Raw genomic sequence first — 19139 nt, 5'->3', positions numbered from 1 at the left:
TGATTTGCAGTGTTATGTAACCCTGACCTTTTCTGTGGGCTTTTCATCACTAGATTTGGATCCAACATCATGAGACTTTCTCAGGATAGGAATGTAATAACCCTATAGCATACAATAATTAAGATAATAATTAAAAATTTATTCCTCGATGAAACTGTTTTTCACATATGGGATTATCATTTTAACTCTATTTGGATTAGTATTACAGACAACCAAATTATGTACAAGAGTGAAGGAGATTAATAGTAAGAACGTCCAATCTATCCAGTAATCTAAAATGTCTTACCAGATTCCAGGTTGTTGCCAGTATTTGCTGCTATGAATAGTATTTCTATGTGGCCCTGTTATAATTAACTATCCTTGTTGCTCCTATTTCTTGCCTGAAATCCTCAAAACAATTTCCTAATTGGCTCTCTGTTGCCTGGTCTCCCTCCCCAATGTCTATCCTCTGCATTTGTGATAGTTTGAATCACAAATATCCCCTCAAAGGCCCATGTAGTGAGGGTTTGTTTCCCAGCTTATGGCCCTATTGGGAAATGATAGGACATTCAGAAGGTGGGGACTAATTAATTAAGAGAAGTAAGTTATTTTGGGCATGCCCTTGATTGGGATATTGAAACTCTGGCCCCTCCTCTTCTCTCTTTGCTTCTTGGCTGCCAGGAAGTAAACTGGTCTCTTCCACCACATGCTCCTACCATGAAGTACTATGTTGCAGCAGGCCCAAAAGCAAGGAGATCAAGTGACTATGGGCTGAAACCTTTGAAATTGTAAACCAAAATAAATCTTTTACCCTTTAAATTGATTATTTTAGGTATTTTTCCCACAGTGATGGAAATCTGGAATATTGAGTTCAAAAACTAAATCTGGTCTATTCTTTTCTAGTTTAGAATCCTTGGTGTCTTAGCTCTACCTATAGATCCATGGCAAAGAAAGACTCCTGCCTGCATCTCCAGTCAGCTGTGCTACCATCCTCTGCTTCAAGTCCTTAGGCTACCTTGTACCTTTGTACCTGCTCTGCCCTCTGCCGGAATGCACTTACCCTTTCTGAGCTACGCTGAATAATGATCCCCTAAAAGGTGCCTAATCCCAAAGTCAGCTGTGAATATTGCCTCCTGACATAGCATAAAAAGACTTTGCACATGTAGTTGATTAAGGAAAGACTCTTAAGATGGGGAGACTATCCTAGATCAGCCAGGTGGGCCCCAGATGTCTTCGTTTGTATCCTTACAACAGGGAGGTACAGGGAGATTTGACAAAGAGGAGGAGAAAACATTGTGAACACAGAGCCAGACAGAGGGTGGGTGATATAGCCGCAAGTCCAGGAATCCAGCAGCCTACAGTAGCTGGAACAGACCAGGAATAGAATTACCTCTGGAGCCTCTAGTGGGAACAGAGCTTTCTGAACACCTTGATTTCAACCCAACAAAACTTATTTTCTACTTCTGGCCTCTAGAACTGTCAAAGGATAAATTGTGTTGTTTTAAGCCACCAAGTAGGGCAGCCACAAGATTTGAATACATCCTTGCACAACCTAGGTGCACTTGCACTGTGTCCTATCTGTTCCTGTGGGCACTATAGAACATACTCTATTACAAACTTCACAGGTGTGGTCTGTCAGTTATTGAACTGTCTGTTACTGCTTTCTCTGCTTCCTCTGAACATCTTGAGGGACTTTACATCCTTGATTCCTGACATAGGACCTAATATTTAGCAGTTGCTGAATAAATCCCCAATAGATGCTCGACTGAATGAATAACATCTGATGCGAGCTTCCCCAAGCTGTCTATCTGTGTATCTTCTCTCTGATCATTTTCATCTTATATCCTTTTCCTCCATATTGTGTGTCTTTCTTGAGCCATGTCTACATGTGGTTCCAAGTTGGGCAATGGTTTTATTTTTCTCTTAACATCTTTTCTTGGTTCTGCCAGCTTCCTTTTTATTTCTTTTCTTGTTATCATCTCCCCTTTAAACTCTTATTTTTAAGTGAATCCATATTCTTCTTAATTTCATTGAGCCGGCAAAGCAGTTTTTATATTTCAGCTTGAACATTTTCAAACCTATAAAACAGTAAAAAAAAAGAGTGGTACAATAAACACCATATGTCCTTCACCTAGAGATTCATTAATTGTTAACAATGTGAAATATCTATTAGTTCTTCTCCATATACATAGATATAGATAGCAATTTGAAACTCAGTGGCATACATTGTGAGTCTTTATCCCTTAAATGCTTACAGATGTTATTTCTAAGAATTTGGATAGCCTCCTTTCCCCGTAGCAGTTTTGGAGCTAAGCTAGGTGTCTACCTATTTACTAGGCGCAAATCCCAAACCACCCAGCTCATTTCTGAAAGGTACTTTAGGTTGCTGTAAGCTGAAAGTCCATTTCTCAGGCAAATCCCTCACTATAAAGGCCTTTAGGATCATCCCTACAGTGATTCTTGACTTAAATCATTCAGTGTGGCACAGCACTGATACTAGAAATTATATCAATCCTGTCAGTTCAGGCATGTTTTACTGCCTAGAACAGGAGATAGCATTATTACAGTCAGGAGTTGACTATAATTCTTACAATGTTCAAAATCAGCTCTGGATCTGTGGTTCCTTTGAGCCATGCACTAACTCCATATTGGTCTGGTTCTGAGTGTGTTTTGAAGGCAGAGCCAAGAATATTGCTGAGTTCAAAGTCAGGGCTGGGGCAGACTATTACTAATTCCACACATTCCTGTGTTATCACATCCCATCTACATCTGGCCAGACTGCCCCACTTAAGGATTACAGGTCAGCAACACAAGAGTACAGGTCCCTGTAAAATAGCTAAAGAACATTCTGACACACAAAGAAAAGTAGGCTAGAGGATAGTTATTTCAAATAAAATTAAAACATCGCAATATTTATCAGTGCTGATATTCTGAATCTCATTCTTGATCAGTTGTTTACTGCAGCTGCCACCACCCATTTGCCAAGGCATCCTGGAAAAGCCAGAAATTAAGCCACAGAGGCAGCACTGAACACTATTTAAAGTAAGGGCTTCCTCTTGTGTTTCTGGTCTGTACTTAAACAGCATTATTACCATGTGAAACAACCTTTTTTTCTAAAGTCGTCTTTGCTTTATTTCATTTTCTCTAAGATAAAGGAACAAAATTCTGCTAGTTTAAAAAAGGAAATGTGATATATTGACATTGACCAGCCAGAAGGTTATCTATGGCAGTTCATGAAAAGTAACTCAGACTTTACCTAGGTTTTTTGAGCCAAAGGGTATTATGCTGTGTGACTTCCCCTAAGTCACTTTCCTTCTCTGACTCTCTGATCTCTTTATAACTAGTTTCCAGATTAGTAAGTGGGTGAGGGCAAAGGAGATGTGAGAGGAAGTCTCTTCCTTCACTAATTCTAAGATGCTAGGAAGCACAGTGAATAGTCATGTAAACATGTTTACATTTTGAATCTAGATGACCCAGTCCTGTTTAGGCAGACTTGTTGCTTTGGGGTCTCTGGCAGGGTGCCAGATCCATAGCGAGGTACACATGGTAAAACAAACTAATCACCTCATGGCCAGAAAGCAAAAGAGAAAGAGGAAAGGAGCCAGGGCCCTACAGTCCCTTTCAAGGCATGCTCTCAATGACCTAAGGCCATTGCATAAGACCCCTCCTCCTGCAGGACTGTAGTGCCTCCCAAAATTGCCACTCTGAGGACCTAAACCTTCAATACCTGGCCATTCAGGAGACATTCAACATCAAGCCATAGCAGGCATTAATGGACTTGCTCTATATTATGTCTTGAATGTGAACTATCCACCACAGGCTCAAGTGTTTGAATGCTTTCTTCCAAGCTGGTAGCACTGTTTTGAGAGGTTGTAGAACCTTTGGAATATAGGGCCTGTCTGGAGGATGAAGGCCATCATGGGCAGGTCTTTGAATGTTATATCTGCCTGTCTGGTTCTGGTTCTTGGTCTGGCTGTGAAGTGAGAAGCTCTGCCACACACTCACACCACCATGCCTTCTCCAACATGATGAACTCAAGTCCCCTGAGTCCATGAGCCAAAATAAATCCTTCCTCCCTTAAGTTGCTTCTGTCAGGTTTTTGTCACACCTGAATGATAGGAGACATAATTAGTATATTCTGTTACTACCATTCATGGGTTTGTATTAGATGGATTTAATTGGGACACAATTTAAATAAAGAATCCTGGAAAAATAATATATACAAATGTATACTTAGTGTTATCAGGAAGCTTTTTTTGACACCTCCTTTGCATCCATATATATCTTGTTATTTCAGGTTACTGTGATGTTAAATGTTAGCAAGCAGATTTTTATTACATACTCATAGTCCCTTTTAATTGTTAAAATCTGAATTCTGAAGCAAATTATGCCCCACCAAAACTGAGCATTTACTATATGTAATCCCAGTTGATTTCAAATAGTTACTCCCTTTAGATCCTCTACTGCCAAAGACAAACTAGAAGACAGATCTGAGGAAGATACCCAGAATTCAGTGCACAGAGGTGAAAAGTTGGAAAATGTGAGCTTGAGAAACCAAGAGGATAGAATGAAAAAGTCCAACATATTAGTAAAAGGAACTTCAGATGGAGAGAATAGAGAGAACAGTGCCAAGGAAAAATGATTGAGAACCTAAGAAAGGTGGTAAAAGACACTAACCCTTATCTTGGGGCAGCATTAAAAATCACATATAAGGCAAGCGTGGTGGCGCACGCCTTTAATCCGAGGCAGAGGCAGGCGGATCTTTGTGAGTTTGAGGCCAGCCTGGTCTACATAGTGAGTTCCAGGACTGCTGGGGCTACAGGGAGACCCTGTCTCAAAAAGACCAAAAAAAAAAAAAATCACATATAAAAGAATTGTAATAAAACTGCCAAAAATAGCAAAGAACACCGTAGCATTTCAAGAAAAATGAGATTACCTTCAAAGGAGCAACAATTGGACACCCTTAACTTTTCTACAATAATAAGGTCTGAAGACAATAGGGCAGCATTGCCAGTATATGGAATGAAATAACTGTATTCAACAGATGACATGAATGTGTTCACAAAATTGCAGAGAATTTGAATAATCAATTTATTGAAAGAGATACTGAAACTTTCTTCAGGAAAGAAAGATACTGAGCTCAGAAAAAAAATAAGAGAACATAATATACAAAAAGTGGAGGTAATCCATATATTCATCAATGGATGAATGGATACATAAAATGAGGTGTGTCCATATAATGGATTATCACATAGCTTTAAAAAGAAATGATTCGTTCTACATATTAAATGCTGATGTACACTACAACTTGATGAATTTTGACATCATTATACAAAATAAAGAAACCAAACATAAAGGCTATATACATGCATCCATTTGATGTTTACAATAGACCAATTGATACAAACAGAGAAAGTAGATCAGTTGCCAGGAACTTGAGGATGAATGGAAAGTGACTGCACGTGGGTGGGGTATTTCTTCAGCGTGATGAAATATCTGAAATTGGAAGATGGGAATGACTGCACAACTCTGTGAGTACACTGAAATCACTGAGATGTGTACTCTGAAAAGTGGCCGTTAGGGACAGATTATGTGTCAAATGACAATCTTTTTATTATTTTTATTTTATGTGTATGAGTGTATTGCCTGCATGTATGTGCATGCACCCATGTCGTGCAATGCTGCAGAGGTCAGAAGAGGGCTTCGGATCCCCCTGGAACTGGAGTTAGGACGTTTCATAGCCACCATGTGGGTGCTGAGAATCGAACCCGGTCCTCTGCAAGAGCAGTCAGTACTCTTTATCCCTGAGCCATCTCTCCAGCCTATTTTTTAAGAAAAGGTGCAGTGCTGAGCCAAAGGGTGGGTCAGCATGGATGGAGGATACAATGACCAGGAGTTCTGACTTACCGCAGTGAGAAGCAGTGTCACCACCATTCCAAAGACAATTTCTTACAAAACCAAATATACTCTCACCACACAGTCTAGCAGTCACACTCTGGTATCTACTTAAAGGAGCTGAAAGCATATCCATACAAAAACCTCTGTATTGGCTTTTATAGCCACTTTATTCATAATTGTCTGAAACGTGTAAGCAACTAAGCCACCCTTTAGCAGGTGAATGGATAAATAAACTGTGGTACGTCCAAATAATGGAAATGTATTCAGTGTTGTAAAATATGATCTTCCAAAGCATGAAAATAAACAGGAGAACCTTATTACATAGTACAAAAAGAGAAGCCAATCTGAGAAGGTTACAGGCTGTATGATCCCATTTACAAGCCATTCTGGGAAGTGGAAAGAAGACTAAAAACATCAGCGTTTTTCAGGGGTTGGAGTGGAATGAACAAGCATAGCTCAAAGGACTTTTTTTCTTTTCACATTGCACGATCTTTATTGGGGCTATATTGTGATGTTTATTTTTATGTATTGTCAATCTCTTACTGTGCATAGCTTACAAATTAAACTTTATCATAATCATGTAAGGTATAAGAAGAAGCAGTACATACAGTTAGCCCTTCAAATTAATAGGTTCTGCATCCACAAAGTCAACCAATCATGGGTCAATATTGTTTTTTAAATAACAAAACTGGGGACTAGACAGATGGCTCAACAGTTAAGTGCACTAGCTGCTCTTGCACAGGACCCAGGTTCAGTTCCTAGCACCCACATGGCAGCTAACGACTATCTCTAACTCCAGTTTCAGGGGAATCTGAAGCCGCCTTCTGACCTCTGTGGGCAGTGCATGACACAGGTGCACTTAAACACATGCAGGCAATACACTCATACACATAAAATAATAATAAGTACTTTTTAAAAATCTGAGTATACTAAATAGGTACAGATTTTCCTTATCATTATTCCCTAAGTAATCTACTGTAACAGCTATATATAACTCTATATAGTTTATATAGAAAGAAAGAGCATGTATAGAGAGAGGGGAGGGGGAGAAGGGGGAAGGAAGGAGAGGGAGAGAAAGAGATCATTTCCATTGTATTAGATATTTGTTGTGTTAACTTTTCCTGGGGCAATGTGAACAAATGTCTATTCATCCCAGATAAGGCACCTACAACGGACTAAAGTAATGACCACCAAAGTCTAGTTCAGGGAACCAACAAGTTTATTGGGCTTATTTATAGGAATGAATAAGGGGCTACTAACAGGACTGTAGGTGATCCCCAAACAGCTGTATCACCACAAAGTCCGACCCTATCATGAATGATGACCTCTGCTTCCTACATATGCTAGCATCTATTTCCAAGATCATTTGCAGCTGAGGGCCAGGAAGAAGGGAGTGGTGGCTAGAGTCCCAGGTGAGGGTCCTGGGACTGGTTCCTCCTACTAGTGAATGCCAACAGCCCCATTACCATCACTGTAGATCTAGGTATCACTGTGTTGTTTTTCTTGTTTCAATGCTGTGACTACTGGGCCAAGATAATCTTTACTCCAGGATAGTGATGGGATGGTCACTTTATGGCTGGAGGGAAAAGCCATACTAGAACAGTATTATAAGTAACTTAGAGGCAATTTAAAGTTAACAGGAGGATGTGTGTGGATTATATGAAAATACTGTATATAAGGAATTTGAACAGCACAGATACTAGCATCCACAGAGGTCCTAGAACTTCTTGCTCACCAATATTGAATTAGTTACTTTTCTATCACTGTGGCAGAATACCTGATATTACATCATAAAGGAGAAGTTTATTTTGGCTTACAGTTCAGGGAATACAGGCAATCTTGATGAGAAGGGCATTCTAGTAGGGCCAGCTGCTGCCCATGGTGGAAGGAGGCTGCTTGCTCACGTCTCAGCAGATCAAGAAACAGAGGAAGGAAAATTTCAGCGCTGGCTTTCTCCCTTTGTCCCTTTTTATTCAGTTCAGGTCTCCAAACCATGGAGGATGTTGACATTCAAGACAGGGCTTTCCCCTCAGTTAATCTCTGGAAACACCTTCATAGACACACCCAAAGGTGTGTCCCACTCAGTGCATGGGATTTCATAATACAATCAAGTTGACACCAAAATTAACGATCATAAGTCCACCCCTTGCCAACTTAACACCAAACACATCACTTTAAACTGTATCATCCCACCCCTGGTCCCTAAAGTCTGATGTTCACCTCATAATGAAAAAAATGTATTTAGTTTATCTCTAAGAGTTTCCAATCTTTACAGTCCTAACACTGTTCAAAGTCTTCTCTGAGACTCGAGATAATTGGTTAATTGGGAGCCCCTGCTAAAATCAAAATGCAAATTGCATAATTCCAATATACTGTGGCACCTAGTAAGCATTCTCATTCCAAAAGGGAGAAATAGCAGGACATAGAAGAGATGGAGAGGGCCAAAGCAAATAGGATTTTTTAAGATAGAAAACTACCAGTATAATTCTATAGCAGTGGGTACAAATTGTTAAATAAAGGAAAAAGAGTGTCATATAATTGCCCTTCAGGAATTAGCTTTTATCAGGAGGATATCATGATCAGACCTTATCATGATCAGGCCTTGAAGTGGGAGAGCATTAGAAACAAAATGGAATCAGAAACAGCATAGCAAGGCCTTAAATGGAAGGAGAGCCTTCTCCTTAAAACCTGCAGAGGAGCTTCATTAAAAGGGATAGTTTAGGGACTGGAGAGATGGTTCAGCAGTTAAAAGCACTGGCTGCTTGGGGCTAGAGAGAGGGCTTAGCGGTTAAGAGCACTGTCTGCTCTTGCAGAGGACCTGGGTTCTATACCCAGCTCCCATGTGGCAGTTAACAACTGTCCATAACTCCAGTTCCAAGGGATCCAGTGCCCTCTTCTGACCTCCATGGGCATAGCATGACATGGGTGCACTTACATGCATGCGGGTAACACACTCATACACAAAAAATAAAAATAATAAAAAATAAAATAAAACCACTGGCTGCTCTTGTAGAGGACCCAAAATCAATTCCAAGCACTCATATGGTGGTTAATAACTGTCCATAACTCCAGTTCTGGGAAATGCAATGCCCTCTTTTGGCCTTCTTGGGCATTACACACACATGATACACCTATATGCAGGCAAAATATTTATATATACATAAAATAAAAATAAATAAATTGGGGCTGGAGAGATGCTCAATGGTTAAGAACACTGGTTGTTCTTGTAGAAGACCTGGGTTCAAATCCCAGCACCCACATGGCAGCTAACAACTCTTCGTAACTCCAGTCCCAGGGGATCCAACAGCCTCTTCTGACCTCCGAGGGCATTGCATGACATGGGTGCACTTACCTACATGCAGGCAATACATGCATACACATAAAATAAAAATAATAAATAAAATTAAAAAAATAATCAAAAAATTTTAAGGGATAGCTTAAAGTAAGAGTAAGAGAGAGAGTATGTGTCACCATGGGCAGGATGATTAGGGGGAGGGCTGGAGAAAAGTCTTCAGGGAATATCGGACTTTTTTATATGTTTTGGGTATTGGTGAGTTTTTACACCATGTGATTTAGTCTTGGATAGCCGATGTGACAAGGAACACAGAGCCAGGTACTGAGTAAGTCCATAAATTAGGAACTGTAAAAAACCACAGCACAGAACAGCTCCTTAACTCTGTCACAGAGAGAAAGCTGCAGGGGCTGGGTGTGGCCTGATTTTTTTCAGACTGTGGGATCTGGCTTCTTAGAGTGACTAGTCTTAAAAGGACAGGACTATGATCTAACATACATTATACATTTGCTGAAACCCATGGAAGGTTAATTTTTTTAAAAAGTTAACATAAAGTGTGACTTTAGATGATAATGATGTGTTAATGTAGGTTCATGAACTGTAACAAATGTACCCTTTGGGGTTGGGGAGAATGTTGGTGATGGGGGAAGTATGCACACTATGGAAGTGGGGGCCATGTGGAAAAATCCTGGTTGCTTCTCAACTTTTCTGTGAACCTAAAACGTTCTAAAAATAAATTTTATTTAAAAAGTATTAGCAATTACTAATTTGAGAATATATAAGCCAGGCAGAACCAGACAATATCATAACATAGTAGCCAGCAATACAGAAGACAAAGGAGAACAGATTGTAGTTAAAAACAAAGGCAAGTTTTAATAATACTCAGGAGGACAAGACTATTGATTAAGTTTAGAATTGATATCAAGAATGTATGATACATTTGTGGAGAAATTGGATTACTCATCCATTGCCACTCTGGAAAATAGTCTGGCAATTCCTTGCCAAGCTAAAAATGGACTTAACACACAACCCAGCAATTACATTTTTGGGCATTTATCCCAGAGAAATTAAGATTTATTTTCATGAAAAATTTATACATGAACATTCATAGCAGCTTTATTTATAACAGTTCTAAACTGGAAACTACACAAATGTCATTCAACAAGTGAATGGTTAAACAAACTGTGATGCACGCATACCACCAAATACTACTCAGCAATTAGCAGGAATGAACTGTTGATCCAGCATCCTTGGGTGAACCTTAAAGACACTCTGCTGAATGAAGAAAGCCAATTTCAAAAGTATACATACTTCGTGATTCCAGTTATGTAATATTTGTGAAATAATACTGAAAAGGAGAGTGGATTAATGGTTGCTGTGCTTAATGGAGGAAGGACCATGTGTCTATAAAGGGGTAACAGAGGGGAGTCTGATGATGGTACTGATGAAAATCTTCATTGTAGTGCTTACACATACAAATAAGTACATATAGAGGTTGGAGAGATGGCTCGGCAGTTAAGAACACTGGTTGTTCTTGCAGAATCCCAGCACCAACATGGCAGCTAACAACTGTCTGTAACTCCAGTTTCAGGGGAACCGACAGCCTCTTCTGACCTCCACAGGCATTGTATGACATGGGCGCATGTGGCGGATAGCTTTAATGTCAACTTGACACACCTGGGTTGAGGGAGCCACACTTGGGGAATCGCCCCTATTGGACTGGCCTGTGGCCATGTCTGAGGGGCATCTTCTTGATGAGTGATGTGGGAAAGCCAAGCCCACTGTGGGTAGTGCCACCCCTGGGCAGGTCCGCCTGTGTTGCATAAGAAAGCAGGCTGAGCAGGGGCCAGTAAGCCAGTAAGCAGCATTCCTCCATGGCCTGTGCTCCAGCTCCTGCTTTCAGGTTCCTGCCCTGAGTTCCTACCTTGGGCTCCCGGATGAACTGTAACCCAGGATTTGTAAGCTAAATAAATCCTTTCCTCCCCCAAGTTGGTACTGGGGAGAGTATTTTGTCACAGCAATGAAGAAAAAAACTAGGACAGTGCACTTACCGACATGCAGGCAATACACACATACACATAAAATAAAAATAATAAATAAAAAAATTTTTAAACCAAATAAGTACATATATTCCTTTATATATTAATTGGTATTTGATCTTTTATTCTAGTTGCATAAGATGCTACCATGAGAGTGGCTAGGAGAAGGATGCATTGGACCTACCTCTATAATTCTTGGCAACCTACTATGAATCCATGATGGTTTCAAATGAAAAAGTTTTTTTAATTAACAGAAATTGCTAAGAGAATAGAAATAAGGCTAGGGAATGTAGTTCCATTGGTAGAGTGCTTGCTTAGCATGCATGAAGCCCTGGGTTCGATCCCTAACACCACATAAACAAGGTTATGGTGGTATACTAATGTAAAATCAGTAGTCAGAAGGTGGAGGCAGGAGAATCAGAAATTCAGGTCATCCTCAGGTACAGTGAGTCTGAAGCCAGCCTGGGTTACATGAAACATATCTTTTTTAAAAAGAGTAAAATTAGGAACTTCCTAATCAGAAAAGTAACCGGAAAAGAGCAAAAGATAACCAATTTTGGCAGGATGTAGGAAAAGAGAAATTCAGAAGTAAAGAAAAAGCAAGGCAACTACAAAAACTAAAACAGTAGACATCAATGAAAATATGTTGTCACAGTAAATGTAAATAGACTAAACTTAACATTTGACAAAAAAATCTGACTTTTAAAATTTCAGTTATTTTCTATGTAAAAAAAACCAACTAAACTATAATAACACAGTGATGGTCACAGGGGTCTATAGGGTCAAACGAAACATAATTTCAGTTATATTGTGGGAGTAGGTCGAGAAAGCTATTACACAACATGCGACTACAGCTAGCCATACAGTGTATTCTTGAAAAATGTTCAAAGGGTGAATGTAGACTGTCCTCAGCACAAAGATGCCATGTGTGGGTTTGCATGTGTTAATTAACTAGATTTAGTAATTCTATTATGTATACAGCAAAACATCTTATATAACAAATGCAAAGAATTCTGTCAATTTGAAGTTTTTAAAAATGTGATGACACAGAGATATTGAAAGTGAAGTGACGGTGGAGAAGCAAATATCAAAAGAAAGTAGCTGCTGGGTGGTGGCAGCGCATGCCTTTGATCCCAGCACTAGGGAAGCAGAGGCAGGTGGATCTCTGTGAAATTGAGGCCAGCCTGGTCTACATAGTGAGTTCTAGGTCAGCTGAAGCTACAGGGAGACCCTGTCTCAAAAAAACCAAAAAAAAAAAAAGCTATATTTTATTATTATCAGATAAAATGAACTGTAAAGAAAGAGTATTTGAGAGTCAATATATAATGATAAAAAGAACAATTAAATGGGAAGAAAAAAACAACAGAGTTTATAGACCTAACTATGTAGACTTGACATATATAGTATAGCAAAATTCAATAGATTTGAAAGAAAAACAGATAAGTGCATGTTTCTTGTAGATTTTAATAGCGATCCCTTGGCAATTAGTATTAAGGAGACTGAAGATGAGACAAATGGGTTAAGGGGAATAAATGGGGTCTAAATAGAGAAAACGTAGAATATATATTTCTATTCATGGAAGCAAAATTTACTTTATGCTCTGTGTCAGTCATAAAGCAAATGCCAGTTCACATTGCTGCGTATCTCCTGACCACAATTTTCTGAAATTAGAAAGTATGGGGCTGGAGAGATGGATCAGTGGTTATGAGCACTGGTTGCTCTTCCAGAGGACCCAGTTTTGATTCCCAGTACCCATATGGTGGCCAACAACTATCCGTAATTCCAGTTCCAGGGGAATCCGACACCTCTTCTGATCTCTGTGGACATTGCATGGCATTAAACACATGTAGGCAATACATCCATACACATAAAATAAAGATAATAAATAAAGGGGCTGGAGAGATGGCTCAGTGGTTAAGAACACTGACTGTTCTTGCAGAAGACCTGGGTTCAAATCCCAGCACCCACATGACAGCTAACAACTGTCTGTAACTCCAGTTTCAGGGGATCCAACAGCCTCTTCTGTCCTCAGTGGGCATTGCATGACACGGGTACACTTACCTACATACAGACAATAGACTCATATATGTAAAACAAAAAATAATAATAAATAAAATTTAAAAATAAATAAATAAAATGTTTTTAGAAAGAAAGTATAACAACAGGATAAACAATACCCTATCCAATTAAAGGCATACACACACACACACACACACACACACACACACCTCATTTAAAACTCAGAAAACATTTAGAATGGAATGACATTGCCAAAATTATGCAGGAAGCTGAAAAGGGAAAGGAAATGTAGAGCTGTGCTTGCATGTATTATTAGATGAGAAGAAAGAGGAAAAGATAATAAAAGTCCAGTGGGGATGAAAAATAAATATATGTATTTTTTGTTATATTTTTAAATATAACAAAACTCTGGGAATCAAAGAAAAATACATCAGCTTCGGAAAGAAAATTCTTCAGGGCAGGCGCAATGGCTCAGCAAGTAAAGGTAAAGGTGCCTGCCACTAAGCCTAATGACCTAAGTTTGATCTCTGAGATCCACATGTTGGAAGGAGAGAACTAACTCTCACAGATTGTCTTCTGACCTTCACATGCATATGGCTTGCACAGATGTGCACACACAATAAACAAATGCAAGAAAAAAATTAAAGATCTTCAATCTCTTGGAGAGACAAGAAACAGGAATGGAGGTAGCAACATTTGTAGTATTTTATTTCTTTGGATAAAAAATATATAATTTTTATACATAAATTACCTTATTTAGCAATTTTAGGTGCAATATAATTCATATAATATATAATTCAGTCATGTAAAGTGGACAATTCATTGTTTTTTAACATATTTTCAGAATTATACAACCATCAAAGTCACCTTTAAAACATTTTATCACCTTATAAAGAGCCCTCACCATTTCACCCTTATTCCTAAGCCTCCCATCTTTTCCCTCCTTAAGTAAACCACTGATATATTAACTCTAGACTTGCCTTTTCTGGGTAGTACATACAAATTAAGTCATATATATGTGATTTTTCAAACCTGGATTCTTACATATTGCAAACACTTTAAAATTCATCCCTGTTACAGCATGTATCAGTATATTCCTTTTTGTGGCTAAATAATATCTCATTGTATGACTATACCCACATTTCGTTCATTCACCTAACCATAGGCAAAATTTGGATTATTTCCACTTTGGGCTATTATGAATAATGCTGTCTGTGGGCATTTGTATGAGGTTTTGTGTAAGCATGTTGCTTACATTTCTGTTACTGAATTAAATGGAAATTCCATGATTAACTGTCAAACTATATTCCAAAGTGATTATATCATTTTACATTCCTACCAGTAGTGTGTGAAGGCTCTCAACATCTCCACATCCTTGCTAACATTTGTTATTACATCCTCTTTGCTTAATCGTCATTTTGCTTCGTATGTAGTGTCATATTACTGTAGTTTTGATTTGCATCTCCCTAATGAGTAGTAATGAGGAATATTATTTCATGTGCTTATTGGCCATTACTATGTCTTCTTTGGAAAAAAATCTATCCTAAATTCTGTCGATTTCAAATCAGGCTATGATGCCGGGCATGGTGTCTCACGCCTTTAATCCCAGCACTCGGGAGTCTGAGGCAGTTGGATCCCTGTAAGATTGAGGCCAGCCTGGTCTACATAGTGAGTTCCAGGTGGGCTGGGGCTGGGACTAGGGAGAGCAGAAAATAAAAAAATAAAGTTAGGCTATGTGTTATTGTTGAATTATAGGTGTCTTAAATACAGTGTTCTAGATATCAGGCCCTACTTAGAAAAGGATTTACAAATATTTCCTCCCATTCTGTTGTTTGCCTTTTGATCTGTCTGTGGTGTCATTTGAGGCACAGAAGGTTTTGATTTGGGGGACTGGGGATGTAGCTGGTGAAATGTTTGCTTAGTGGATACAAGAAAATGGGTATGATCACCAACACCACAAAAAATGTTTAAGTATTTATCCAGATGAAGTCTAACCTGTGTCTTCTTTTATTGTATGAACTTTTGGTGCCACATCCAAGAAACCGTTGCCACATCTGGCCACCAATTTTAAAACACCCAGCCTGATGTCATTTGAACCATTCAGAGAATGATTTAAAGAATTTTGAAGTCAGTTATTTCTGTTCAGCAATTTACTTTTCTAGCTATGGAAGATTTTCATAATTATACATTCAATGCCAACTTTCTTTTGATTCTTTATTTTCCTAATTATTGCCAAATGCATTAAATTGTAAGTAAAAAGCATGGAAACAGTACACTGTATTGTGATACAGTTGTTCCCCATGAGCAATAGTGATCAAAATTATTGCCAAGTGCCTTTATTAAGAAAAAAAAATCTTAACTGATTAAAGGCCATGGATATTATATATCAACTATAAAATGAGTTTTCAAGCTTTCTGCTTCATATTTTTAAAATACAGAATTTCACTTCAGTTTGTGTAATAGAACTCTAAAACTTCAAAGACATTTCGCATTCTGAAAAGGATTTCTTGTGGTTGTAATGTTCATTTGCAATTCAAATCGCTCTTTGGAATTTTAAGCTGACTACAAGTTATGTCCTGTAGAATAAGGAAAGGAGCTCCCATATCACTGTTAATTGATACCTGCAGGAGCTGTTACATGTCTGTGCCTAGCTGGGAGTGGCACATACACATGTACACACTCATGTGTGTGTATGTACATGTAGAATTCATGTTTATGTGTTTGTGTGTACATGTGTGTATACAGGTGCATGTGAACATGTTTGTATGTGCATGTGGAGGCCAGAGGTTGACATTGGGTATCTTCCTCAGTGGCTTTCAACCTTTATTTATTTATTTATTTATTTATTTATTTATTTATTTATTTATAGTGTGTATATGCAAGTGTGTGTGAGCTACTGTGCATGTGTGGGGGTCAAAAGGTAAACTTTGGGAGTTGGTTCTCTCCTTCTCCCTCACGGGGCAGGGTGTCCCTTGTTTCTGCTGTACAGCTTACTCCAGGCTAGCTGGCCCATGAACTTCTGGCCAGTTCACTGGTTTCCACCTCTCATTTTGGGGTAGGAGTGCTGAGATAACGGTTGCACATCATTACATCCAGCTTTTTGTGGGGTTCTGGGGATTGGCCTTAGATCATCAGGCTTACATGGCCAGCATTTTATCCACTGAGCCATCTCCCTGCCCTCTACCTTATTTTTTGAGACAAGATCTCTCACTGAACCTGGGGCTCACCTGATTCAGCTATACTGACTGACCAAGGAGTTCTGTTGATCCTCCTGCCTCCACACCACCCCCCATCTCTGACTTTTACTTGCTAGGGATCAAAACTCAGGTCCTCATGCAGAGCAAGGACTTTACCCACTGAGCCATCTATGTAGCCCTCAAATGCATCTTTTGAAGTTTTCAAATAATCTATGAGCTATCTGTAATAAATATTTGAGCAACATGTAATAACTTATTTTGATAACATTTTTAACCTTTATGGCTCTTATTTAGACTGTACACAGTTTCCAAGTGTTTATGAAGCTCCCCGTTTTATAGATTAGATTATTTTGAAGACTCAGTGGGAATGTAAGACTTTATTCTCCTACCTTAGAGAATTCACCTTCTCTTTATAGTACCTGATAGCACACATGACAATATCAAAGAAGAATAAGTATTACCATTTAAAGTCTAAGTTAAGGTAGTCTGAGAGGGTCTAGACATCTGTAGGCCAGGAAGGTGAAGTTGAATTGGAGTGGGCTGATGTAGGGAGCGATACCATCCAGGTGAATGCTGTGTCATGAACAGATACCACACCTGGTCCGAGGGTGGTGTGTGCCATTTACTTGATGCACAGCAAGTGCATCAAGTGTGTCATGAACAGTGAGTGGCCAAGGTGAGGGCAGTTTATGGGAGTTGACATAGTAGTTACACATATGATGCTGTCAACTGCAGAGAGGCATTGTGGGTTCTTGACAAGAGGAGTGGTGGGAAAATGTGTTTTTTTAATGGGAGACTTTAGAGATAAAGGGGTTTCTAGAAACATGTTACTCATGCCCTTTTTCCTGAGGCCAGGAAAGTGAAATAACTTGTTCAAGGTCACCCAATCAGAATATAACAGATCCATGTCTCAGATTTTCCTTTAACTTCAAGTCCAGTAATCTTTCTTTAATACCACAGTTCTTCAGCAAATTAATGGAAAAGAAAATGAACAGAAAAGACATATCAGAAGCATCTTAGTGGAAAAAAGTCAGAACCTGATGCCTGATTTTCTTTAATGAATGATATAGACAAACACCTACAGAATTCAGTAAAGGACCAAGTTATTTCTTTCCCAGGCAGGGTCTCACTATGAAGCCCAGGCTGGCCTTGAACTTGCAGTGATTCTCCTGCCTACACCTCCCACCTCTGCTTAGAGTATAGGCATGAGCCACTACACTTAGATACGGCCAAGTACTTTCACTTATTAATTTTATTCATTATTAATGTGTATGACGTGTGTGTGTGAACGTAAGCACATGCATGCTACAGTGGGTATGTAGAGGTCAGAAGACAGCTTTCAGAAGTCTTTTCACTCTTTTCACGGTGGGAGCTGGGAGTTGAACTTAAGTCATCAGGATGTACCACAAGCATATTTTATCTGCTGAACTATCTCAAGGGCCCTGATCAACTTATTTCTAAGAAATTATATTTGATTATTTTCTCACTTTAATCAAATATTATTGCCAGGATAGGTTTGCTAAACAGATGCTAAGTAAAGATTAATGGGTAAGAGACTAAATTAATACATCTAAACATAATCTTTTTTTCCTTTAAGCGGATCTCTGTAAGTTCAAGGCCAGCCTGGTCTACATAGTGAGTTCCGGGACAGCTGGGGCTACAGGGAGACCCTGTCTCAAAAAGACCAAAAAAAAATTTTTTTGGTTTATTTTTATTTTATGTATATGAGTGTTGTGCATGCATGTATCTAAATGCACCTGTGTCATACAGTGCCCACAGAGGCCAGAAGAGGGTGTTGGATCCTCTGGAACTAGAGTTACAGTTGTTAGCCACCATGTGGCTGCCAGGAATTGAACCCAAGTCCTCTGCAAGAGCAGCCAGTGCTCTTAACCACTTAGCTATCTCTCCAGCCTCTTAAACTTTTTTTTTGTCTATAAATATTCTACATTCTTTTAAGTGAGGGACTGAGCCCAGGGCCTTGTGCTTGCTAGGCAAGTACAATTTCACTGAGCTAAACTCCCAAACCTCTAATACCATTTAAAGAAAGTCTTTTCTTTTACAGAGTCACCTTTTTGGAGTTTTGCTGGCCATTTTGGGAAACCTGGTTATCAGCATTTCCCTAAATATCCAGGTAAGTAAAACCATACCTTTCTAATTCTGTAGCTTGATCTGGGACTGCCATGTAACTGTCTCTGGTTTGGGACACTTTTACCTCTGTAGTTCTTATGCTTATTTAAAGAACAAAAATAGGGGAAAAAGGTATCTTGTGATCTAGTTGATATAAAGACAATATAACCCAAGCTGAATTGCATACATTGTTTTCCTTTTTCTGATTTTTAAAGGAATTAAATGTTTTTGTTGGTCCCTAACAGTATTATGACTCTGGATAAAGTGTCTACTGTGGTCAGTGACTGAATCTCCCAATTTGATTTCAGTATCTCATTTTTTTTCTTCATAGCCTTTTCTCCCAGCTGGGGCACAAATATTTTTAGAAACAGTTTATAGGGATACAGATTGTTTTTCTTTAAAATACTATTAAGTGTATCTGTGTAGACTAAAGATCTTGAAAGAATGCAGTGCGGTCCTATACAAAATAGGCCCTTAGGCCGGGTGTGGTGTCACACACCTTTAATCCCACACTCAGGAGGCAGAGGCAGGCGGATCTCTGTGAGTTCAAGGCCAGCCTGGTCTACATAGTGAGTTTCAGGACAGCTG

General features: G+C 39.0%; 1 protein-coding gene across 1 annotated transcript in view; it reads left to right on the top strand.

Annotated features, from left to right (window-relative positions):
- The window catches only part of Nipal2 (NIPA like domain containing 2), a 96225-nt gene that overhangs the window by 10997 nt on the left and 66089 nt on the right, over positions 1-19139 (top strand). Inside the window, exon 2 of the mRNA XM_029562790.1 lies at positions 18487-18555. Coding sequence (XP_029418650.1) covers positions 18487-18555 — 69 coding nt within the window. The remainder of the gene's footprint in view (positions 1-18486; positions 18556-19139) is intronic.

This window comes from Nannospalax galili, unplaced genomic scaffold (assembly GCF_000622305.1).
Source record: "Nannospalax galili isolate Female #2095 unplaced genomic scaffold, S.galili_v1.0 scaffold334, whole genome shotgun sequence".
Lineage (NCBI taxonomy): Eukaryota > Metazoa > Chordata > Mammalia > Rodentia > Spalacidae > Nannospalax > Nannospalax galili.
This window is presented reverse-complemented; position numbering and strand designations above follow the sequence as displayed.